At 39.5% G+C, this 24861-nt stretch overlaps 3 protein-coding genes across 6 annotated transcripts in view; 2 read left to right on the top strand and 1 right to left on the bottom strand.

The window, feature by feature from the left end:
* Positions 1 to 3025, top strand: part of enpp1 (ectonucleotide pyrophosphatase/phosphodiesterase 1) — a 38708-nt gene extending 35683 nt beyond the window's left edge. Inside the window, exon 23 of the mRNA XM_033649116.2 lies at positions 69 to 3025. Within this exon, the coding sequence (XP_033505007.2) occupies positions 69 to 221 (153 nt within the window). The 3' untranslated portion in view covers positions 222 to 3025. The remainder of the gene's footprint in view (positions 1 to 68) is intronic.
* Positions 3026 to 3152: 127 nt separating this feature from the next.
* On the top strand, positions 3153 to 20228 carry sytl3 (synaptotagmin-like 3). Of its 4 annotated transcripts, XR_013493152.1 has the most exons (15): positions 3153 to 3255; positions 8207 to 8458; positions 8737 to 8952; positions 10143 to 10210; positions 10697 to 10748; positions 10854 to 10920; positions 11014 to 11086; positions 11395 to 11519; positions 11751 to 11873; positions 13960 to 14132; positions 14238 to 14334; positions 14429 to 14599; positions 14791 to 14872; positions 17695 to 17844; positions 19822 to 20228. XR_013493152.1 is itself a non-coding variant. In XM_033649175.2 (14 exons), exons 2-14 carry the CDS (start codon positions 8337 to 8339, stop codon positions 17700 to 17702), a joined length of 1377 nt encoding a protein of 458 aa, XP_033505066.1. In that variant the 5' UTR covers positions 3153 to 3255; positions 8207 to 8336; the 3' UTR covers positions 17703 to 20228. The 4 variants fall into 4 exon arrangements, 3 of the variants coding, with proteins under 3 accessions (XP_033505066.1, XP_078030009.1, XP_033505065.1); XM_033649175.2 differs by having other exon boundaries at positions 17695 to 20228; XM_078173883.1 differs by lacking the exons at positions 17695 to 17844; positions 19822 to 20228 and having other exon boundaries at positions 14791 to 15251.
* Positions 20229 to 22949: 2721 nt separating this feature from the next.
* ezrb (ezrin b) overlaps positions 22950 to 24861 on the bottom strand; it is a 43956-nt gene continuing 42044 nt past the window's right edge. The window contains exon 14 of the mRNA XM_033649130.2: positions 22950 to 24454. Coding sequence (XP_033505021.1) covers positions 24290 to 24454 — 165 coding nt within the window. The 3' untranslated portion in view covers positions 22950 to 24289. The remainder of the gene's footprint in view (positions 24455 to 24861) is intronic.

The raw sequence follows: 24861 nt of genomic DNA, 5'->3' as shown, positions 1-24861 counted from the left end.
AAAAATGAACAGATTAACACATTTTCTTTGTTCCTCTTTTCTCTGTCTCCTCTCCCTTCTCCCTTCAGAGTGGGTCGGACTTGTCGTGGGTGGAGGATTGGATGAAGTTCCACACGGCGCGAGTCCGAGACATCGAGCACCTGAGCGGACTCAGCTTCTACCATGACAGGATATCAGTGGAAGAGACGCTACAACTCAAGACTTTTCTACAGACTGCTTAACATCAGAGACATTATTAAACCCAATAGGAAGCCATATTGGTCTGCACAGCAGGCCTCTGTCCACGTGGACGCAGTTAACGATGTGTTCAAAACAAATTGCTCCCAACTTCAAGTTCCATCCACTTTTTTTTATGATATTTCTCATTCCCCCTCAAATCAATGTGTGATAGCTGTATATTTGTTTTTGATGATGTTTTTATAAATGATTTTATAGAGAACATTCACAGGGCATTTCTGTAAACGAGGCTCCGGAGCTCCAAAGACGCCGTCACGTCTGCTGAGTGGCTCCAAAGCATTTCCTCGGATGGGAACAAAATAAAAGGGAAAAGAAACATTTATTGATGGAAGAAGAATCTATTTATACTGCAGTTGCTTTTATTGGCAGAGGCACTTCAAGAAACACATGACAATCTGGAAACGTTTGTGTCCGCTGCCTCACATCTGGAGAGCCGGCTGCAGGAGCCAGAAAAAACACTCGACGTGAGAATTTAAGGAAAGAATCAGTTTTGCTGAACAGTGGTTTTAGTGTTTTGTAAATTTTTGGTTTGGTTGATGACATTTAGGAAATAAGTTTTCAATTCTTGAGTGTCTGTGTGTGTGTGTGTGTGTGTGTGTGTGTGTGTGCGTGTGCGTGTGCGTGCGTGCGTGCGTGTGCATGCGTGTGTGTGTGTGCGTGCATGTGTGCGTGGATGGATTATGGGACAACTCTGAACCACAGACAGTAAACAGATCCCACTTCCCTTACACAGTAGAGCTGCAACACTATCAGTTAGCTGCCAGTTAAAAGAATGGCCAACGAATCGATGAATCCGTTTGAGTAAAAGGAAGTTAAAACTCTGTGTATCCAGCCTCTGAAATGTAAATATTATCTGGTGTCTTTACTCCTCTGTGAAAGTAAACTGAGGACGTCATCTGGGACTTTGGGAAACACTCAGAGACATTTTTCACCATCTTCTGACATTTTATAGACCAATGTAGTAATTGATTAATCAAGGAAATAATCAGCAAATTAATAGACCGTGAAAATATAATTAGTTACAGCTGTACTACGTATTGTAGAAGCACCACACAAACTGAAAGCAGTTCATTTTAAAGTTGTTTTGTGTCTTTCTGTGGTTATTTTGCATCTTATTTGAAGTTTTTCCAGCCCCTTTGTTGTCATTTTGTGACTCTTTGTAGTAGCTTTGCATCTATTTGTGTTTGTTTCACGTCTTTTTGTGTTCATTTAGCATCTCTCTCTAGTTGTATTACATCTCTGGTTGCATTTTGCATCTCTTTGTTGTAGTTTATGTCTTTTTGTGGTCATTTTGCATCTCTTTGAAGTTCTTTCTAGCCCCTTTGTTGTCATTTTGTGACTCTATGCAGTCATTTTGCATCTATTTGTGTTAATTTAGCGTCTCTCTGTAGAAGTTTTCTCACTTTGTAGCTATTTCAGTCTTTTTGTGGTCATTTTGCATCTCTATGATTGTCCTGTGTGTCTTTTATCGTAGTTTTGTGTCTAATGTTTTGCATTACTTTGAAGTTGTTTTAGCCCCTTTGTCGTCATTTTGTGACTCTTCGTAGTCGTTTTGCATCTATTTGTGTTTGTTTTACATCTTTTTGTGTTCATTTAGCATCACTCTGTAGTTTTACATCTCTGGTTGCATTTTGCATCTCTTTGTTGTAGTTTTCTCTATTTGTGTCTCTCTGTATGATTGTCTTGTGTCTCTTTTATTGTAGTTTTGTGTCTAATGTTTTGCATCTTCTCTGAAGTTCTTTTAAGCCCCTTTGTTGTTATTTTTTGACCCTTTGTGTTTGTTTTGCATCGTTCTGTAGTAGTTTTTTTCTCTTTTCGTAGCCATGAACGTCTTTTCTGGTCATTTTGAATCTCTTCATGATTGTCCTGTGTCTCTTTTATCGTAGTTTTGTGTCTTTGCATCTTTGGAGGCGTTTTGCATCTCTTTGTAGTCATTCTGTTTTCTCTTTGTTGTCAGTTTTCGTCTCTTTGTAGCCATGTGCATTGTCTGTCTTGGAGCTTTTCATCTGACCTTATGGTCGTTTTGCCTTTCTTTTATCATCATTTTGTGTCTCTGTGGGTTTGCATCTTTGTAGGTGCATCTCTTTGAAGTTCTTTCGAGTCGCTTTGTGGTCATTTTGCATCCACTTGTGTTTGTTTTACGTCTTTTGTGTTCATTTTGCAGCTCTTCATGATTGTCTTGTGTCTCTTTTGTCATAGTTTTGTGTCTTTCTTGTTTTGCATCTCTGGAGGCGCTTCACATCTCCTTGTCAATTTGCATCTCCTTGTAGTCATTTTGTTTTCTCTTTGTTGTCACTGTTTGTCTCTTTGCTTCATATCTCTTCATTGTAGTCTTAAGTATTTTATCGTCATTTTGTGTCTAATGTTTTGCATCTGTGGAGGCGTCTTGTATCTCCTTGTGAATTTGCATCTCTTTTTAGTAATTCTGTGTCTCTCTGTAGCTACTGGCTTTTCTGGTAGCTTTGCATCTCTTCGTGGTCGTTCTGTTTTGAGTGACTTTCTGCAGGTGAAGCAGAAGTGTCAGGTGCAGCTGTCTGTTGAAAAACTGCAGCCCAGTAGTCCCATCGAGTAATCCATCTGTGTGTGTGTGTGTGTGTGTGTGTGTGTGTGTGTCTTTTCAGTTGAAATTATTTCTGGGATCAACACAATTTAAGTCTTTTTATGTCTGCTCTTCACAGCAGCTGTCTGGAAGTCAGCAGGTAGTTTGTGGAAAATAAGAAAAGTTCAACATGTATTACAGCTTTTTTTTTCAAACACACAATTTCATATAAAAACTCTTCTACACTGACCCTGTGACTTGTACTCTTTATTACGTGCCCATGAAAGAAACTTTCTGCACACGGCATCACACCTCGAAGAAACTGTGATACCACCAGCTGCTCTGTGTGCCCTCTCCAGATTGCAACAGTGTGCAAACTCAGAAAAGGAAGGAAACTGAGCTCTGTGTGTGTTTCTCGTTGTGTATAAAATCTGCCACTTCCTCGGGCTGACCACTCCGGCGTTGCAGAGAGCCTGAAGGTAAGATCTTGCAGATTACCGCTCTGCACATCTTTATCTCTCTGCAGTGACCTTGTTCTCAGGTCACAAACACGAGCTTCCTTTCCTGTCGTCGTCAAAGAATTAATATCTCAGTTGAGATTTAGCAACAAAAGGGTGGTGATGAGTAAATGTTTTGTAATGGCAGCTCATAGTGTAGTCATCGTTGGGGGGGAAATCCACAGAGATTGCTGCAAGTCTGTGAATACTCTGCATGTGTGGAAATTTCCTGTTCTGTGCTTTTTAGTATTCTTGACCTGTCTGGTGTGAGGTGTTTGATATTCTGCATTCTTGTGTCACGTGTTGACAGAGGCACAGTACAGTATAAATCTGTGCATGCTGAAGAAAATTTCAGTTTTGGTTCATCTGTTTAATAATTGTTTGCTTTTTTACTTTAGGTGTTGTGTGAATGTTGCAAAAGCTGGTGCACTGGTGCAGTTTGAGCGACTTTTTAACCCCAACTTTGCTGTTCCTATTTTTAACATGGAATTTAATTAAGTTACTGTAAAACAAACAACATAAAGATGAGCTGCTGAAAACTACTCCGAAACCCAACTGCACGGTTTTAAAAATACAGATGTCAGCACCACGCAGATGAATTCCTGCAAGGTATTTTGAGTCGCTTTCATAACAGGGTTCATGTGACCTCATCACGCTTTGGAAGAACAGGTCATTCTTTCTAAAATAATGGACCCTCAGTGTCGGTGCTTGTGGTGGATGAGCGTGGCTGTGACAGCCGCTTGGTTTTTATTTGGAATTTACTTGTGGTGATGAGTCTGGCTGTGAGAGCAGACATGCTGCCAGAGCTGACTCAAGGTATGCAGTCGCTTACACAAGTCTTCCAAGAAGTGTCGCTCTGGGTAGGAAACACACAACAGACCTTGTGACTGGCTTTGTCTTTCTCACGGCTCTCAGACACCGTATTTGGGTCTGGGTGTAATCAGTCAGGTGTCCTTTACTGTCACTGCTGTGGTGGGCTGACATGGGCTCCCACCATCTCTTCTCGGATGTCAGCTCACAGTCACCACCAAACCACGGACCACCAAACTGAATCATTATTGTCCTCTGCATAGTAGAAACGAGTGTGAAATGACTTGCATTGACGTGATGGTGATCATCCCATGTACACGCTGAAGCCCCTGTCAAAGTGTCACACTGAGAGCTACAAATAAGGACTCACATCACACACAAACACTGAGGAGATCACAACCTTCCTCTTGTTGCATGTTTCACATCTTGCCTCATTTATATTTACAACTTGAGAGAATCCCTTCAGGCATGGTGCATGTCAGCAGAGGACAGATAACAGCTGTATCCCTCTGTGTGAGCCATGGGGCCTAATTACAGCTGACACTGATTGTTTTCTCCGGCCTCCCGGCAGCTCTGGATAGTAACAATGACAGGCTCTTATCTACCAACCCAGGCTGCCATCCAGCTATTCAACAGGCCACTTCCTCTCCGTGCACCATGCGTCACTCATCTGCTGCTGAAGGGGAAAGAGGTTTTGCTCCAAATTGAGATGTTTGAAAAATGAAACCCTGTAATTAAATAAACGAGAGCTTGACATTTTGGAAAATACACTTACTCACTTTCTTGCCAGGAGTGAAATGAGAAGATCAATACCATGTGTCTGTAGGATAAATTGAAACAAAGCTATAGCCACTTAGCTCAGCTTGGCACATGACACTGCAATAAATTCTGCAATGCCAATAAGTTCATTCATTCATTTTCCGTAACTGTTTATCCTGTTAGGGGTCGCAGGGATACCAGTAAGGTCAATATAACCAAGGTAGGCTAGCTGTTTCCCCCTGTTTCCAGTCTCTGTGCTAAGCTAAGCTAACCATCTGCGGGCTAGCTTAGCTTAGCACAAAGACTGGAAACAGAGGGAAACAGCTAGCTTGACTCTGTCTATTGGTAACAAAATCTGATAGGTGCACCACGTTCCAGTTTCAAGATCCGTTTCAGACTAAACAAACCAGATACAAGTTTCTAAGGGCCTGGACACGTCACGTTTTTTTGCACCCTCAACTATTTTTTAAGGTGTGACAGCTGCACCCTGATATAAACCACTGCTGTATTCACATGCTCCTCAGATGAACCCTCTGTCCGAGTTGGCAGGTTGTTATTTCGAGTTTGATGTGTTCATGAGCTTGAAGTCGTAATGTGGAAACAAGATGGACATTACAAAGAAGATATGTTGTATTTTATTGCTCAGAGTTTTTAAACAACATGTTGATATCAGATTGAAGCTTTATATATCAAAGGGGATTTTGTCACAGACTTGTTGAGCACCAGTACATCCCCTGAAACCTGCAGCTCTGGAGCTGCATGCAGCTCTTTAGACCCTTGGTTAACGGTTATTTTTTAACATTCAGGTTTTAATTTGTCATTATTGCCAGCCCCAAAGTGTTTATTGCATTCTACAACTGTAAAAATGTGTAGCCTATACACTGTATTAAAATATGTTTAAAAGTTTCATCAGCTAAAATGTGCGTTATATGTCAACAACCTGGTGCTTTTCCGCTAAATATTGCTCAACTTCAGTAGCAGTGGCTAACCTGGAGTCTGTCTAGCAAGGCTAGCTATGGGCTCCAAATCCAAAAAAGCAAAAGTCTTGGAGGGAAATAGAGGATTAATAATGTGTGGGCAGATTCATTTGCTATCACCACCAAGACTGCAAAGTTAAAGTACTAAGTAAATATAAATAGCCCACTGCAGAGGAGCCACATTGTAGTAAATCATATTAATGAATGCTCATTTAGTTCTATTTGTAATTTTGATTTGCTAATTTAGACTTAATAGGCTGTTACCTTTTTTCAAATATGTTTTGCATTTTGACTTGGGGGGGGGCAGTAATGGCTCTTTCATTAGTAAAGGTTGCCAAAATGATTAAATATTGCTTTGCCTGGTTAATGCTAATGATAACTTTTCTAATGGTTACAACCATCTACAAATTACACGTGAGCAAAACATCGACATACAATATGTAAATTAATGAAATGGTTTTTACCATCGACTGAACATTTAATTTCATCCACCATGTTTCTGGATATATGACGTCAACTCAGCAACCTGTACCAGATTTTCATTGACTTTCTGAGTTGTTGTTTTGAGTTTCTGGGAGCCGTTCATGTCAATTTGGCCAGTCGGGCCAGTTATTCTGACACACTACATAAATGCAGGGAAATTTCAACTTTTGGAATATAGCAACACACTATGCATGTCATGTGACTAGGAACAACCAATCACAGCTGACAGGCATCTTTCCTTTCTTCCTTTATTATCAGTGTGTAGACAATATGAAGAAGAAAGTGGTCATTTCAATGCAGGGCGACCCGGAGCTTTATCTGTCCCACAGACAATATTTTAACATGTACTTAAAAAACATTGCCTCCAAACAGCTCGGAACTGATAACTGCTGCTTAGCAACATCAGGCACAACCAAGCGGCACCATCCGAGGCTGAAAAACGAAAGTGACACGGAAGTGACAAAAAACGCAGTTCATGTACTGGCCACTTGAGGCTGGCTCCAGAAGCGAGTCAATCCCCATAGACCCCCATGTTAAAATGTCCAACTTTACAGCAGAAATAAACATGTTTACAGCCTGGTACAAAAAACGGTTTTGGTCTCTGTAGCTAATTTCAACATTCATGGCAACTTTTGGGGGGTGAATTTTTTATATAACTCACATGTTTACATTTAATGTCGGCTTAAACTTACACATAATTACAGGCAAGGCTGCTCTGAGTGACAGGCTGTCTGTTGATAGTGTCCTCAGCTTCTCAGTCAGATCCACCTCGCGCTCCTCTACAGCACCAACCTCTCGTCCTAATATGGTCACTTCCGTTTCCAAAAATTTCAAAATGGCGACGGCCAAAATGCCAAACTCAAGGCCCCCAAATGGCAGCCCATAAACCAGTGGGTGACTTCACAGTCGCTACGTTCATTATTTGTACAGTCTAGGAGCACAACCTTCCTCTGCACCCTTGAAAATGGCACAAGAGTAGCACCCAGCGCCCAACCTCACATTTCTAGGTGTTAAAAGGCGCAGCATGTGTCCCAGGCCTCGCATTTTGTCACCTTCGGACAGACCGAGGTTAGCTGTTTCTGCCATCTTACAGTCACTGTGCTAAGCTAAGCTAACCAGCTGCTGGCTGTGGCTTCTTATTTGCCACGAGAGTCGTGTTAGTCTTCTTACTTGGTAAGAAAGCAAATGAGCGTATTTCCCAAAATATCAAACTGTACCTCTAAAATAAAGCATTTCAGTCTGTGTCTTCATTATACAAAACAAACCTCTAATGTTAATTTATAGAGATGTTAACCTTCAGGTGATGACTGTCTTCATGAAATTCATTTTTATCCGTTTGACTAAGATTTGAAAATGTCTACTGACCTGCAAAAGAAAAAAAAAAAAGGAAAGTAGAACACAGACGCACGTCAGCCATCAATAATGCAAGGGTTGGCATTTGGTTTGTTTTGCAGCTCTGACATCAGTGAAGCATCACTGCTCTTCCTGCAGCTGAGGAAGCGCTGGTGGTTTGCCAGCAGAGAGGTTGAGTAATGGGTCAAAAAAAAAAAAATACCTGACACAGGAGGAGATGAGGACATGAGCAGTGTGAGAAAATCAGGATTTAGAGCCTTAGATATCGTTTGTTTCAAATCTTATCTGATCCTGTGTTGAGGAGGGTTACTCTTGGTGACAAACTATCTGCGTCATCAGGTTCTTCGTTTGCCTTTAGAGAAAAGAATATTAAAGGAGGGTTTTCCACAGTTTAATCATCCAAGTAGAAACACTACAACTGTCTGCTCAGGAGGGCTCTATCTGGCTCTGACGTGGACTGGGACTGCGTGGAGATCACAATCAGGAGATGTGGGGATTTCACCAGCAGCACATACTGTAGAATAACCTTTACTATCTCACTGCTCTATCAGCTGCAGAGGACTGAAGGAGGAGGTCTGTTTCCAGTAAGGGGGAGGGTACAAGAGGAGCGGAGGAGGAGACAGGAACAAAACAAAAGACAGTGAGGCAGAGACAGACAGACAGAAGAGGTGACTGATACACATGATCAAAGACGACTATTCAAAGATGGATTTAAGTTTGCTTCAAACTCTGGAGAGAGAACGAGTCCTGGAGGTTCTTCGAAGAGACAAGCAGCTGCGTGCCATAGAAGACGACAGGATAAGGTGAGTCATTTATGAACACTTTTCATATTTACTGTCATAGAGACTTTTTACTGATGCTGACAGGAGGCTGTCATCATGAGAGCAGTGACAAATGAGGTTAACAGAACGCAATAAAAATGTCAGGAAAAAAGGTTTGGTGTTCTCATTTTTGCTTCTTCTGTTTCTTTTAGTATATTTTATAATCTGAATTTTAAATGATTAAAAAAGGATGTTAATTGTGACAGTCTTCTCCGTGTAAATTGCCTAAAGATGTCTTTTATCCTCTATTTTTGTCTCAGGAGGATGAAACATGAGCTCCAGGAGCTTCGTCGTAGAGGTGCCAAGAGCTCCACCCGACAGTACGGCGAGCGGACCTGCGCCCGCTGCCAGAGGCCGCTGGGAAAGCTCTGGAACTCGGGCGCAGTCTGCCGTGGCTGTAGCCACCGGATCTGCAGCAAGTGCCGTGTGTGCGTGGGAGCGGCGAACTGGAAGTGCACGGTCTGCCATGCCTACAGGTGCGGTATAGAGAGTCACACATCCTATGCTCAGATCACAGCAGAACATGACCGTATGTATGTTTAGTTGAATTCTGAAACTCACGCTCTGGCTTTAATTTTGTTTAAATCTATTACCAGATATTTTATAATGACTCTTATTTTCCCCTTTAAACTTCCCCTTTAACGTGTCTAAAATTAATATTTCTATGATAACAATGTATTAAATGACAATGCGAAAGAAGTCGCTCTTTATGATCCTTAGTTGTAGCTTGTCGTTCAGCTGTCCGGGCTGCGACTTTATTTTTTGGTTGAGTCAAACGGCTCTCATAGTGTCATTTTCAGCCAGCTGTTTTCGGCATAAAAACCCACTGTACACTATTAACAGTTAATGTTACTAATTATCTGATGTGCATAGACCAGTACAGGTAACATTTGGAGTTCCACAGCGATCCTGATTTCATGTATTATGTATGTGTTCATTGTTCTTCAGATAGGCTGGTTGTCCTTTTCCTTAAAAAGACAAATATATAGCTTTAATTTAAAAGAGTATGTTGATTGTAAGGAGCAAAACATCTACGTGGAACAAGCCTTCTCAAGTTTAAGTTAGATTTGTGGCTATAGAACCCATTTTCATTAAGATATCTGGGGGTGAGAGTTCTTGAGACCCCTTTAAAAATAGACGTCAGTTATTCCCTCGCCAAAATTGGTTGGCACCAATAGATGCTTTAGGTTGTCTAGTTTCACAAGATACCACTATCTTCTTGCCAGCTTAAAAACTGAGTGTGCCACAGCTTCTGCCTCGACTAGGTTCAAGACAGCAAAAATAGAATGACAGTCAATGACTGCTATTCTATTTCTGTGGTGGAGACCAAAAATGGAGCTATAAAGAGAGCGTGATTGCAGAAAAGAGACCTTTGTGCTATTCTGTTGCTAGGCAAACAGCTTTGGTCCATGTTTACTTCCTGTCTGCTACAGAGGGACCCATTTATAACATTTATGTTGTCAAGTTTGAAACCACAAGACACAAAATACTTAATCTCTACTAAAAATCAAACTAGTAAAATAGGAAGAAAGAAGAATACCATGACCTAAAAATAATGATGTTGTAAGAATAAATGTACTGTCTGCTCTTCTTTTTCAGTATGAATACGTATGAGTGCTAATAATGTCATCATGTAACTGTATGTTTGTTTGTGTCTCCATCACAGGGAGGTGAAGATCAGGTCTGGAGAGTGGTTCTTAGAGGAGAAGGCAAAGAGATTTCCGGTCACCACAGGTGTGTTTACAGTACAACATGTTTTCACACATGGTTTCCTTTTTGTAAATTCATAGTTATTAATTATTGATGCGCCCTTGATATCTTCCAGTTTAACTACACTGATTGATAAAATATGGATAAGCTGGGTTGTGTTTGTTTGAGCTGTTTGCTTTATAGGTGGGGTTTTACTTAATTATTGAGTACTTACAGGATGGTGATGTATTACAAGAGGCAGAGGGGTAATATTTATACAAATTATGTTGTGTGTGTGTGTGTGTATGTGTGTGTGTGTGTAAATCATAGGCAAATGTCATATAATATTGAAATATTGTCTTTTGTTTATTAATGTTTACATAACAGAGAGTGTTTTATGACTCTCAGGCTGTTTCAGCAGTCACAGGGAAGTCATATGTAGTGTCACTATCGTCCTCCACTCATCTCTTTGATGATGAGTAAATGACTCTCATTTGTGCTGTTCATTCATAATATTCATGTTCATTGCAGACAAATATGAGATGGTCGGAGAAACACTGCTGAGGACCTACAATGTGCTGAGGTACGAGCAGTCTCAATGTGTTTATTTTGAATGCCTTGATTCATTAAATGAAAACGCATGAACATTAAATAATAAAAACGTGTTTTTTCCTGATATTTTCCACAGCCATATATCAGTGGTGCCTCCCACTCCTCCGCCCTACATGGATTATCATTACCTGAGCAGATCTGGGGTAAAACACTGACATATTTCCAGCATTACTTCACAGTAAAAAGTTTAAAATGTAGAAACTGAGCGCTAATAAATGCTGTGTTTTGATCTGCAGGATCTTAGAAACTCCAAACCTTTTACAAGTTCCATGGAGAATCTCATGGTTTCTTTCGCCAGCCATATTAAAAGTAAGTGTGTGCATTATTAAACCTGTCCTCTGAACAACTTCACAATGAGCAGCTTCCTCTGAATGCTATCACAACATAATCTGATGAGCTGAATATACGTGCAGTAATAACCACAAAGGAAATATGCCTGAAATAATGTGATGCAATTGAAAAAAACCCTACTGAGCTCATCATCCTCACTGCACCAGAAGTTGCATAAGATAATGGACACAGATAGCAACAGTTTATTGCAGGCATTGCAACACTGTTAAACATCCACTTTGCTTTTCTGTCTCTGAGATTTGACGCATCTTGTTTCTTAATTGCAGAGACCTCCACCTCTCAGAGCGATGTGCGAGGAGACCTGCTGAGAGTGGACAATCGGAGAGGGTCGCGCTTCACCTACAGCTCCCAAAAGAGCCTCTCTGACACCGACATCAGCAAAGCGAGCCATGTAAGTCAGCAGTTCATACAGTCAGTGCAAACAAACGCAGCCCAAATCCTTCACCTGAGTCATCTGCTGCAGACATGTTTAGTCCAAGCTGACTTTCACAATCTAAATCAGCCAATGAGACCACTGAACAAGGCCACTAACAGGAGCTTAGAGTAATCTAAGACCTTTACTGGTCCCTACTGGTCCCTACAGGGAACTATCAGTGAAGAAATACTCCTGTTTCTTTTTCAGCTCTTCAAAGGCCCCAGTCTTCCGAACCTCTTCAAGAAAAACAGAGACAGCGACCAGGATGGCTCCTCCACCGGGGCGGAAGAAGAAACTTCCTGTGGTTCTGAGTACTCTGGAGGAAGGAGAGTAAGTAGAAGCTGATAAAAACACATCCCCAAGTGACATCCTGTCATAGTCACACCACAGATTATGATAATTAGAGCCTCCTAGCTCAGGCTGCACTCAGACTGCAAGAGTGGCTCCACCATAAATTTTGTCCTTAAAGGTGACTGAGATATTTTTTCGTCATCACAGTGTGAATCACACAGATCACATAGAATCTGATCTTTTGCATTTAGATTTGGAACATTTTCATATGTGGTCCTGAACCAGATACAGAACTGGGGCCGTGTTCACAAAGCTTCCTAGTGCTAAGAGTTGCTACTAGTGACGAAGTTCTTAGAAAATTCTTAGAATTGTGACGTTTTCTTAGAATTTCCCCTTATAGTTAAGACGAGATCCTTGTAAAGATAAAAGTTATCTTAGCCCTTACAAGAGCTCCTTAAGGTAAAAAACTGTTTTAAGAGATTTAAGAGTTTCTTAAAGGAAATGGCCACTTTAGAATGAAAATACAGACAGTACTTACTGACCCTCATGCTGACAAGAAGTCCAGTGTAGTTTTTTAATCCACAAAACTCGTTCGGGGTATCGGAGGATAACAGCTAGCCAGATTTTTCCATACACTTGAAGTGCATGGAACCCACGTCCAAAATCATTTTGAAAATGAAAATCAAAAACATCAGAACGGCTCGTCCGTCATAATCCAAGTGCCTGGACATTGTGCGAGACTTGAGACTTTCTCGAGTCTCGCACGAGTTGCTATGTAAACACAGCACGCCTACAGGGCAGGCTAACTGACCACGGTGAGAAATGATGCTATAAAGTGGAGTAAATTACGTCTTTTCAAGTCCATTTTGCATGCTGCGGCTTCAGGGCACTTGGATTACGACGGACGAGCCATTCTGACGTTTTTGAAATGCATTCGCGGAGTTTTATTACATTTTCAAAATGATTTTGTACGTGGGTTCAAGTGTATGGAAAAATCCAGCTAGCTGTTATACTCGATACCCCGAATGAGTTTTGTGGATTAAAAACTACACTGGACTTCTTGTCAGCATGAGGGTGAGTAAGTACTGTCTGTATTTTCATTCAATAGTGGCCATTTCAAGTGAGTTATTGAGTTGCTATGGATTAGATCGTGCAGGGTTAATATGTATGGTTGATGTCAGTAGGGATACACACACATTTTCCACCCAACGCTATAACGCCAGAAATAAAATGATCCCAAGACGCAACAGTGCAGCAGTGATGACTTGATTCTGTCTCAACCTTCCATCAGCAGAGTGATCACACTAATACCCACAACACTTTAATTTCATTTCCACTGGGTGTCCACACCTTGCAGACCCACAAAAGGATGCATCACACCTAGCAACAGGGTCAACCACACATCCTCACTAACATAAAAGTTTCTGTCCCTTCCTTGCTCAGAGTTGCTCTGAGAACTTTCCTAAATCACTCCTAAACTAAGACTCCTTACTAAAAGTTGTTAGGCTTAGTTAGGAGCTCTCTGAGAGTGTTCTCCGAACATTTGTGAATATGGACCCTGATTTTTTACACTGTGACCGCAGTCTGAAAAGACTTCGTGCAACTTTTACGTCACTCTGGACCAACATCTGTCACCATTCTGTGCTGGCTGGAGTCACTCAGTGAATACAAACGTGGTAGACAGCTGCGATGGAGGTAGTCTGTCTTAGCGAAGCCGTTCACGTCACAATCCCTCCACTCCTGGCTCCAACTCTGCATCCACGCACACCTCCGTACAGAATTAGCAGCCCTTGCTCCACAAAAAGCCATACTTAAAAACTGCCTCATCCTCGTTATCGTCTGTTCACAAATGTCATGTCCTACAGTCGTATCTTACTTGGAGTACCCTACACATAATATGCTCCACTTTGTTTGGATCCTTAAGCTTTCAGAAAAGTGCACAAATACAGACGAAGACGACGCAGTCTGTGTCCGTATACGAAGCTAAGGTTTAGCATAAATGAACCATGAGGTTTGCAGTGTGAACATAGCCAAAGACAAAATCCATTTTTCTGTTCCGTACTCCTGTTAATCTCCATCAGACACAGTCTTTCTGCGCTTTTAACAATATTTTTTCCCCCCTCAGGGTAGCAGCAGTAGCAGCATCAGCACAGACTGCAGCCTCTTCGAGAGCATCAGCATCGCAGGGGAGCTGGAGCTGGCCCTGGCCTACAACACCTACACCTCCTGTCTGGAGGTCACAGTCGGTGCCTGCAGAAATCTCACCTGCGGAGACAGCAAGAAGAAGAAGTGTCACCCGTAAGGAAAATAAATACAACTTTATGCGTACATGTACATGTGTGACCGCAGTTTGTTGTGTGATTCTTTAACAACACCTCTGCGTCCTGTCTTTTTTCTGTGTAGATTCGTCAAACTCCACATGCTGCCGGGAAAGAGCGGCAAGATGAAGACGAGAGTGAAGAAAAACACGACTGATCCGGTTTATAATGAAGTTTTTACGGTAAAAAGAAGAATATTTGTTGCTTCTGTTTGCTGTTAATGTGGTGTCATATCAAGTTTAAACTAATTTAAGCTCCTCATCTGGTTCTTGACAGTTTAAACTAGAGCGCCACCTCTTGTTTGGAAAGAGACTGCGGGCCTCTGTGTGGCATTCAGGATCCCTGAAAAGGAAGGTGTTTCTCGGCGAAGTCCTTGTACCGCTGGACGGCTGGAGGTTTGAGGACAAGGACTCCCAGTGCTTCCACTGGTACCCACTTTGTGGAAAGGTAAAACTGGTTCAGATGTCCTGATGTTATACAGAGGACATAACAAAAATAACATATTTTGTTATGTTTAATATATATGTTTGTTTGGTTTTTAAGAAATTTTGGACACATTAGGTCTCCATATTTGTCTGAGGGATTGTTTTCTGAGTTGCTAATTTCCTTCCTCTATCTTGTGTCTCTGTGTCCATCAGGCTGAGAGTTCAGAGGGAGGCGCTGTGGAGCAGGACGGAGGAGAAATGCTGGTCAGAGTCAAGTTCAGCTCCAACAACCAGGGTGAGCTCCTGCAGCTCAGCTCCTTTAAATGTCTGCCAGAAAATGACACACGCCGCCGGATAATTTAATATTTATTCACTGTAATAATCTAATAACAACATATCTGCATCTCTGCTTGAGAAAACGTCTGCTGGTCATCCTGAAAGATGAATTACATCTTGAGTATGGATGATACTGCAGTCGTCAGTTTGCACACAATCACTACTTCTGGAAAGCAGTATTGCACTATTGCCTTTTTAATTTATGTATTTATGATTTATTTATTTATTTATTTGTCTTCTAATCTAATTTTGACCCTTTTTAAACCACATGTAGCAGTAGAAATCTTTTTGTATTGTTTGTGAAATTGGGCTTTACAAATAAACTTGATTTAACATGACTTGATCTGCAACATTTTTATTCACCAGCAATGTTTTATTACTTATGAAAACAATAAGAATTCACTCTAATAAGAATTCGTCACATCTCATAATACATATTGGCAACTAAATGAAATAATTAAATTATATTATTATATTAGTTTCTAGCCATAGATATATGACTTATACCAGCTTAACTACCTCCCAAATCATTATAGTACATTATGTATGTTCTGGTGCAGTTGTTGTGTGCTCTGATGTGTTACAGGTGTGTTACACGTGATAGCCAACAAATCAAGAGTAGACGTTCAATACCCCACTTTTTACAAAAATGATAAAAAAGCTTTACCGAAAAAAAGACTATAAATCAATTTTATTTATATTTTTATTTATAGTCTTTTTATCTGTAAAGCTTTTTATCATTTTGTAAAAAGTGGGGTATTGAATGTCTACTCTTGATTTGTTGGAAATAAAGGCTCATGTTTTAAGTACTACTTTACAAACAACATTAATTGAAAACTACTTGAAGAAGAAATACTCCTTAAAGAGTACTACAATGTTTGAATGGAATAAAAGGTCCCAGCATTAGAAATTAATACTCATTAAATACACAAGTACTCAAGTGGAAGTAGCAACACAGCTCTGCAAAAGTGCTTTGTTACAAGTAAAAGTCCTACGCTTAATATTTCACTTAAGCTTAAGTACAAAAACATTAACTGCAAAATGTACTTTAAGTATCAAAGTAAAAGTATGTGTTGGACAGAGCTGTTCCTCTCAGAGAGTTAGGCTGTATTATTATACATGTATCATTATTGGAATATCATTACTGCACACTGTAAATACATTATATACTGTTGACTAGCTTAAAGCTACAGTTGCTAACTTTTATGAAAATAACTTTGTGTCATGTTATGCTGAAACTGTCACCATATCATATCTGTCAAAAAAAAAAAAAATCATGTTCCCCCTCCTCTTTGTTCTGCTTCTAATGGCATTCGCTAGGATCAGACCACGACTCACCATGAACAACCAATCAGAGCTAAAGAGTCTCCAATGAAGCTGTCAGTCACTGCTTGTGAACTGCGGTCAAACTGTCAGACTAGACAACACTGATCAAATATGACTTAAGATTCTGTTACTGTATTACCTATTTCTCACTTTTTCAGAAACATATTTTAGTGCGCTGTTTAGCTGTAAAGTGAGAAAGCTTGTGACACAACTGCCTTGTTGAGAGCACAGAGCACCACCCACCAGCTGAGCCAACATGCTCATTTTACAGCTAAACGGTGCACTAAAATATGTTTCTGAAAACCTTTGAGGTGAGAAATAGGCAGCGCAGAAACAGAAGATGTGAGGCACTGCAAGTCAATAGCAGCAGTCAGCAGCGTAATAAGATTTTTTTTAAAAATTTATTACAGATTATCTGTCTAATTTAGTGATGTGTAAATATAGTGATAGTTTCAGTGACTATGCCATAAGTAAGGGTGGGAATCTTCAGAGGCTCCACGATATGATATGATCACAGTAGTTTTGTCAAGATACAATAGTATTGCAGTAAAATATACTGCGGTATATTGTGATTTATCACCTTTATTCAACTGCAAATTATGTCTCCAAGGGAAAACATTGTTAACATCTGTTTTATCGAATAAGATAAAGGTTTCAGTCTGTTCATTCCTCATTTTTATTGCAGCAAACAGACTGGAAAAAAAAGCATTTGATTTTATTATCCTAGAAGGCTTTCAGAAGTTCAATTTGTATTTGCAAGATTAATAATTTATATAATAAAAAATGTATAATTGGCGTCCATGTATTGATATGAAATTGTCACGCAAAAATATTGTGTTACCAACCAAAGTTACCAAGTACAGCTTTAGTCTAAAGTACAGTGTCATATTTTATAAATGATCACATGTTTTGTTTGTAAAAATATATTCTGCAAAGTAACTAATAACTCCAGCTGTCAGATAAATTTAGTCCAGTAAAAGGTATAATATTTCCCTCTGAAATGTAGACGAATGATAGGAAGTAACATAAAAATAAATTCTTAAATAAATACCTCAAACTTGGACTCACTGTAAGTTCAGCACTTGTGTACATGTGCTTAGATACTTTCCATTAATGTTTAAAAAGAATAACAGGTTCCGGCACTAGAGGTCAGAAGAGCGTTTCTTTTGGACGCCACAGTCTCACAGAGGGGAACACTGTGCCACATGGCAATGATCAACTAACTGTCCTTATCAAGGTGCCAAACACCTTCCCATTAATGCAAACACAGGTCAGAAAAACATGCGTCAGAGAGTAAATACACCACATTGTGGCCCTGCATATCTCTTTGTGTCTGCGGGCCTGCGGGGTGTGTTGTGTGTGTTCTGGTGTGTGTTTATGAATGCATTAAAGAGTGTAAGTGTTTAACAGATGTGAGGGTGTGTTTATATAGCTATTTGTGTGTGTTGTGTTTAGGTGTCTGACTGTGGGAGCAGGCAGAGAGCTCATCAAGACGACGCCCATTTGTGAGGGTGAGGCCGGGCGTGGGACGGCTCTTTGAACCCGGAGCTGTGGCCCCTCCTGCCTTTCTGAGGGACTCCTGAGGAGGGGCTCACACAGACCCTGGTAACTGCTGAGACCTCCTCTATCACATCCTAACCTCTGATGCTCTGCTGACTCTTTAACCCCTCCTGTTTCATATTGATGAGTTCAAAAACAATTAATAACTGGTTTATAACACACTATGACTTAGTCGTAAACAAACATAAGGACTTTCTTTAAGTTGGGGGTTCTCAACCTTTTCCACAGGGCCCATCTCACGGCACATGTCCACAGCTGCTAGCAACACCAATTCCTCCACTTTCATAAAGGCTTTATTGATTTCTGGCTTTCAATGCACCTTTAGATTGCGTAGCCGAGGAAAAGATAATCCTTTTTTGTGTTTGCAGTGCATTTTCTTTTCTGAAGTAGTCAGCCATCTTTCCAGCAAGAGTTGGGCGTCTCAGACAGACTGTGAAAACCAACCTGGTCTCACTCCAAAGTCGTCGAAATCTGGTGCTTGGGCAATGATTTGCGGCGTCAGACACTGACAAAAAAGCTATCCCTTAATGTTGGCGTGATATACAGCTAGTCGCAATTATAGTTCAACGGCACTCTGCAGCGTTAGGGGGAAACGCTGCAGGACAAAAATGATAGTTAAGGCTGTGAAAGTCTGAGTAGGGTGGGTAGGAGTGGTGGTGGATTGGTCCAACAAACTTTCACCTGGGAGAGCAATGTTCGCGTCCTGTAGGATCATCAAGTCAACTCCTGTTCTTTTTCCTAAACCCAACCATGTGCGTTAGTTGTTGGAAAAAAAAAATTTAATTTGCGGTGTTGTGGCGACTAAGTGCATTCACTTTGAAAGAGTCTGTAAATGGTAAATTTCCCGTGAAAACGGAGGTGTATCGTGAAAGACGACAATTCATGTCAGCAGGCCTTGACACGGTGAACGTCAACAACCAACGCACCCAGGGTACCTTGCGTGTCGTATGTGGACGTGGAAAGTCCATGACCAAACGTCAATATGTGACGAGGTTGGAGTGAGAATGTGTTGTGAATGCAGACGTTTCAGCACAGACTGTTTTAAATAAAATAGTGTTGAACATCTATGCATGTAAACGCTGTTCCAGTAGAAACACAAAATGCAAGTATGAACCTAAATATGAGCATTATAGGTCCCCTTTAACATAGTAAAGGTGTTAGCTAACAGCTACTTATTAACATGTCCAGCAGACAGACACAGAGCAGCACTAGCAGTCATTTAGAGTTGTGTTTTTGGTCTTTATTTGAATGAAATTTAAGCATTTATAAACACTTAAGAACTTGCCTGTGAATGATCGGCATACATGTAGAAACAATCAAAAAAGATCTTATAGCACAATGTAGGGGTTTGCTCATGTCTGTCATAATCTTTTACTCAAGGAGTAGTTCAAAATTCTGGGAGATACACTTATTCACTTCTTCTTTATGCTAAGCTAACAGGCTGCAGCTTCATATTTACTGTACAGATATGAGCTCTATCAATATTCTCATCTAATTCTCAACAAGTAATTTCTGATCATTCTATTTCTTTAAATATGATTACAGCTAGTTGAATCAGTTATTAACTGTTAATACACCAATCAAGAATACTTCATAGTAGAATTTATATTGACAATGAGCCTTTTCAGCTTCAAGAAACTCTTAAAATGACCTTGTATCATCTGACAAACTACATTATAGTGAGTTATAAACAGTTTATTAAGTCTTCATATTTTCATGCTTATAAGTGCATAATGGGGTTAAGGTGTGTCACACATTTGGTTTTTAACTGAGGCTTCTCTGCAGCATTCAATCTTTCAAACTCAATTTCCTCCCCGAGGTGACGTTCATTCAGAGGAGTCATTCAGCCAAACATCCATGAAAATCAAATTACTGGAAAAGACACTTGGATGATTTTTCTCACTCAAATGAAATTTGCAGCCACACCCGCCACTTCACAGGAAGTGGTTGGACTTTATTTCAGAGTGACTCTTCAGCGTTTCGTTCTGTACAATGAAGCCTTTCTTGTCTCCGTGTAAGCAGCGTGTGAAAGACATGCTCAGTCTCTGGTTTCACTGGTTACAATGAAGGAGAAGAGAGAGAAAAAAAGAACGTCCTGTGGAAGCAGTGGTGATGTAACTGACATGGAATTCTCTGTTAACCCCATCTTCTCCGGGGTCACCATGGCAACCAGTGTTGGACACCCTGACAGGTGGAGTGACGTCAGTTTCCCTGTTTCTTGCCAACGTCAACATCAGGAGAAGATGACAAAATTCAACATCTCTGCCCAACGACAAGCTCAACGCATCAACATGTTCACAGTGCTGCAGTATTTATATTGTGACAACTGTAAACTGATCGTCATTCATTGTCTCTTTGTAAAGAAATGTATTTAATTTATTTATCTGTCAACCTGAATCACTTTATGATTAAAAATATTTAAGTCTGGAGCTTTATGATCCCTATTTTTTGTACCCTGTATTACATGGTATTAAATATGGGTGAAAATGACATGCTAATGTTTAGCACGTTTAATGTTCACCATTTTCACCATCTTAGTTTAGCATGTTACCATATTGATGTTTGCTGGTTAGTACGAAACACAAAGCTCAGCTGAGACTGATGGGAATGTTATTACTTTTGCAGATATGTTATGATTAATCATAGTTTCTAAAAGTATGGCCCGCTGACCAGTGGCAACCTTCAGAAACATTTTGTGCGGACCCTGAACATGAAATGCATCAAACTGCACTCCACTAACAAGTGTCTGCCAGGTTAGCGATGCCAGTTCGTAGAAAGCTACTGGTTGCAGGGCAACTACTGGCACCTTGTGAAGGTTGCAGGGATGAAGTTCTTTTATGAGTGCTAGGGAAGGTAGTGATTTCTGTTGACAACTCCATGGACAATGTGGAAGTGTAATGAAAAGTTATTTGGTTTCATATGTGCACTTTTCCACTGCTGGTTCCCTAAGTTGCTACTCAGTCATCAAAACCTAAAGAAATCCTGGAATGGTATGTCATTGGGAAAAAAAAAGTACAGCACTTAAAAAGAAAGTTAAAATACCTGTATGTCATCAAAGAATGTCACAAAAAAGTCATAGTATAGTATGTCCTAAATTTTTTGACAAAAAGCACGTCATAGTTTAGTTTGTTGTCATTTTTACATCAAAAGTTATAATATAGAATTTCCTCATATTTTCATCAAATGTCATAGTATAGTATGTCATCATTTTTTCATCAAAAACATCATAGTATAGTATATCGTCAATTTTTTGATAAAGAAAACGTCATAATTTAGCTTGCTGTCATCTTTACATCAAAAATATGAAAGTATACTATGTCATCATTTTTTCACCAAAAACGTCATAGTATAGTATGTCATCAATTTTCCATCAAAAAAGTCAAAATATAGCATGTCGTAATTTTATCGTCAAAAAATTCAAAGTATAATATGTTGCCATTTTTTCATCAGAAACTTCATAGAATAGTATGTTGTCATTTTTTCATCAAAAATGTCAAAGCACTGTATGTCGTTATTTTACCATCAAAAACTTCATAGTATAGTACGTCTTCAATTTTTCATTAAAAAAGTGATAATATGGTATATAATCAATTTTTCCTACAAAATGTCTTAGTATAGAATGTCCTCATATTTTCATCAAAAATGTCATACTATAGTATGTCGTCATTTTTACATCAAAAACTTCATCGTATAGTATGTTGTCAATTTTTTTTATAAAATATGTCATGAATTTTTCATCAAAAACGTCATACTATAGTATGTCTGCAATTTTTCACTAAAAACAGTCACAGTATGGTATGTCATCATTTTTTCATCAAAAACGGCATTGTATAGTATGTCGTCATTTATTCATTAAAAATATCATAGTATTGTATTTTGTCATTTTTCATCAAAAACGTCATAGTATAGTATGTTGTCATTTTCATCGAGAACATCATAGTATAGTATGTTGTCATTTTTTCATTAAAAACGTCATGCTATAGTATGTCTTCAAGTTTTCATTTAAATCAGTCACAGTATGTCATCATTTTTTCATCAACAACGTCATACTATGGTATGTCTTCAATTTTTCATTAAAAACAGTCACAGTATGGTATGTCATCGTTTTTTCATCAAAAACGTCATAGTATAGTATGTCGTCATTTATTCATTAAAAAATATCATAGTATTGTATGTCGTCATTTTTTCATTAAAAACAGTCAGTATGGTATGTCATTGTTTTTTCATCAAAAACGTCATAGTATAGTATGTCATGTTTTTTTCATCAAAAACGTCATAGTATAGTATGTCGTCATTTTTTCATCAAAAACATCATAGTATAGTATGTTAATTTTTTTATGAAAAAAGTCATAGTATAGTATGTCATGGTTTTTTCATCAAAAACGTCATAGTATAATATGTTGTCATTTTTTCATCAAAAACGTCAAAGTATAGTATGTCATGGTTTTTTCATCAAAAACGTCATAGTATCATAGTATAGTATGTTGTCATTTTTTCATTAAAAAAGTCATAGTATAGTATGTCGTCATTTTTCATTAAAAAAAGTCATAGCATAGTATGTCGTCATTTTTTCATCAAAAACGTCAAAGTATAGTATGTCATGGATTTTTCATCAAAAACGTCATAGTATAGTATGTCATGGTTTTTTCATCAAAAAGTCATAGTATAGTATGTCGTCATTTTTTCATCAAAAACGTCAAAGTATAGTATGTTGTTATGTTGTTATTTTTTCATTAATCGAAGCTTGTTAAAGCGCAGTTTCAGGAGCGGGAACACACACCAATCACAGCCTTCTCGCCTACTATATAAGCGGAACTAACCCTTTCCTCAGTCTCTCTCCTCCTGAAGCAGTCCAGCTCATGAAAAATGGGAGCAAAAACAAAAGTGTTGCGTTTATATTTTTGTTCAGTGTAAAAAAAAAAAAAAAAAAAAGAGTAGTAACGCAGTAATCATTTAATTTAAAAGTCACAAAAAAAGTCATAGTAGTGTACATCACCAGAAAATGTAACTGCTTGGCAATGTCAGTACAGTATTCCATAAATTTTTAACACAGCATCATAAAAAAGATTCAAATAAAAATCATTATATAGTGTGAAATCATGTGCATAGACTTTCATTCATACAGTGAACAAAGTAAAAACACGCTGATGTGTAATCATAGATTTTTCTTTATTGCCAATATGTTGAACACCTCATTATAAAATCCTGTTCATATACAAAGGCCAGCAGAGCTGAGTGTTTCCATTACAGTGTCAGTAGATGCTACTCTAGTCCGTGTCCAGAGAGAGGAGAGTGAGGCGTTGTGCTGTCTGGGTCTGTCCATTGCGACCAAACTGCAAAATGAAAACGTGCACCTCAACCCTCATTAGGTTTAAAACTAAAACAGCTAAAAGCTTTTTTTTGTGGCTAAGCACCTTGGCTACGAAGTGAAGACCAACTGTCTGAGACTGATCCCTGCAGAGGGACAGCCAGAGAGAAAGGCCACTTAGGAGGGTAAAAGCACTCAACACACGCTCATCTCTCACTCAACAGCGACATGACACAGAACAGAGACATAAAATATATTAAAAAACCTAAAGAGTCCCAGTCGACACAGAGCTCTGAGGATACAGACTCTCCTCTGCATGCTGTGAACTGCACGGCAAAAAAAGTACCTAGATAGACAGCAATCTCATTAACTGATTTCATGGCATGCAGCTGGATATTTCCTACAATAAAAAATAATAATAATTTACAGTTAAATCTCTTTAATTTAGTGATCTAAAGGTAAAATGTATGGAACATGAGACTGCTAATATTTTGGTGAATATATAAAACCTTTGAAACACATTAAATGTTCTCATTATCATTAGTAGATAGCAAAAATATACAAACCAAGATGAAATACCCTTTTGAATGTCCCATATACAGTATCAATATCACACTAGGCGTGATCTTAAACTACTGTATGAGAGATATTAAACATACAAAGAAGTGTTCAAATATAATGGAAAACAAAAACAAAACGTACATTTTCCTGCTTATACTGTTTCCCCCCTTTCTGAGTGGCCGCTATGAACGACAACCTGTCCTTTTCTTCCTACGTGACAAACGACAGACATCAAAAAGAAGCGAGGCTTTGATTACATATTACATGTGCACATCGTGAAATTATGATAAAATTGGCTAGTCCCACTACTTCATCACACCTCTGGATATAAACAGTAATGATTTGGTCTGGGTTCAATCAAAGTACACAATCAAATACACAAATAAGATCTGAAACACTAAGAAGAGAAAAGATTTTGGCACTAAGTTTTCTTCCAAGGATTTGCAAAGCCCTGCACGCTCTCGACAGGAGCGTGTCTCTCTGTACGTGATGCTTATACTGCTCCAGTTTCGTCTGCAACTGTTGTGTGTCATACATGACTTTGTGCATGTTTGTGTGTGTCCATGTGTGTCAGCCGAGATGTAGTGCCCATTCAGAAAGGGTGAGTGGTCGAAGGCTTCTTTATAAGGCCTCGAACTCGTCGATCCTCTGCTTGGTGTTGCCCTGCCTGATCTGTCGCAGGGTCTTGTATTTGTCTCGGCCGGCCTTGACATTCTCGCTGTGAAGAATGTCGTTATAGGTGTTCCTGGATTCGTCACGTGCCTGAGCCAGCTCTGAGGTCAGGGCCTGTGGGGGGAAGAGACGGAGAGGAGTCATGAGATGGAACCTTGAAACAAACCCAGTAACTCATACAACTATAGAATAAAATGATGCCATAGCAGCACCACCTTATTTTTATTAATTCATCAATTCATTTTCCGTAACCGCTTTTCCTGTTAGGGGTCGTGGGGCTGGAGCCTATCCCAGCTGACATTGGGTGAGAGGGAGGGTACACCCTGGACAGGTCGCCAGACTATCACAGGGCTGACACATAGAGACAGACAACCATTCACACTGACATTCACACCTACGGCCAATTTAGAGTCACCAATTAACCTGCATGTCTTTGGACTGTGGGAGGAAGCTGGAGTACCTGGGGAAAACCCTCGCTGACACAGGGAGAACATGCAAACTCTGCAGCACTGTGCCACCCT

Source organism: Epinephelus lanceolatus, chromosome 13 (genome assembly GCF_041903045.1).
Source record: "Epinephelus lanceolatus isolate andai-2023 chromosome 13, ASM4190304v1, whole genome shotgun sequence".
NCBI classification, from domain to species: Eukaryota; Metazoa; Chordata; class Actinopteri; order Perciformes; family Serranidae; genus Epinephelus; species Epinephelus lanceolatus.
Note: the sequence above shows the minus strand (reverse complement) of the source record. Positions and strands in the feature narration are given on the sequence as shown.

Bases quoted from the DNA above. Each gene is read 5' to 3' on its own strand.
- sytl3 (XM_078173883.1), top strand. From the start codon at position 8,337: ATGATCAAAGACGACTATTCAAAGATGGATTTAAGTTTGCTTCAAACT. The intron at 10,211-10,696 runs GTGTGTTTACAG...TGTTCATTGCAG, and splicing joins GAGATTTCCGGTCACCACAG to ACAAATATGAGATGGTCGGA. The intron at 11,087-11,394 runs GTAAGTGTGTGC...TCTTAATTGCAG, and splicing joins TTTCGCCAGCCATATTAAAA to AGACCTCCACCTCTCAGAGC.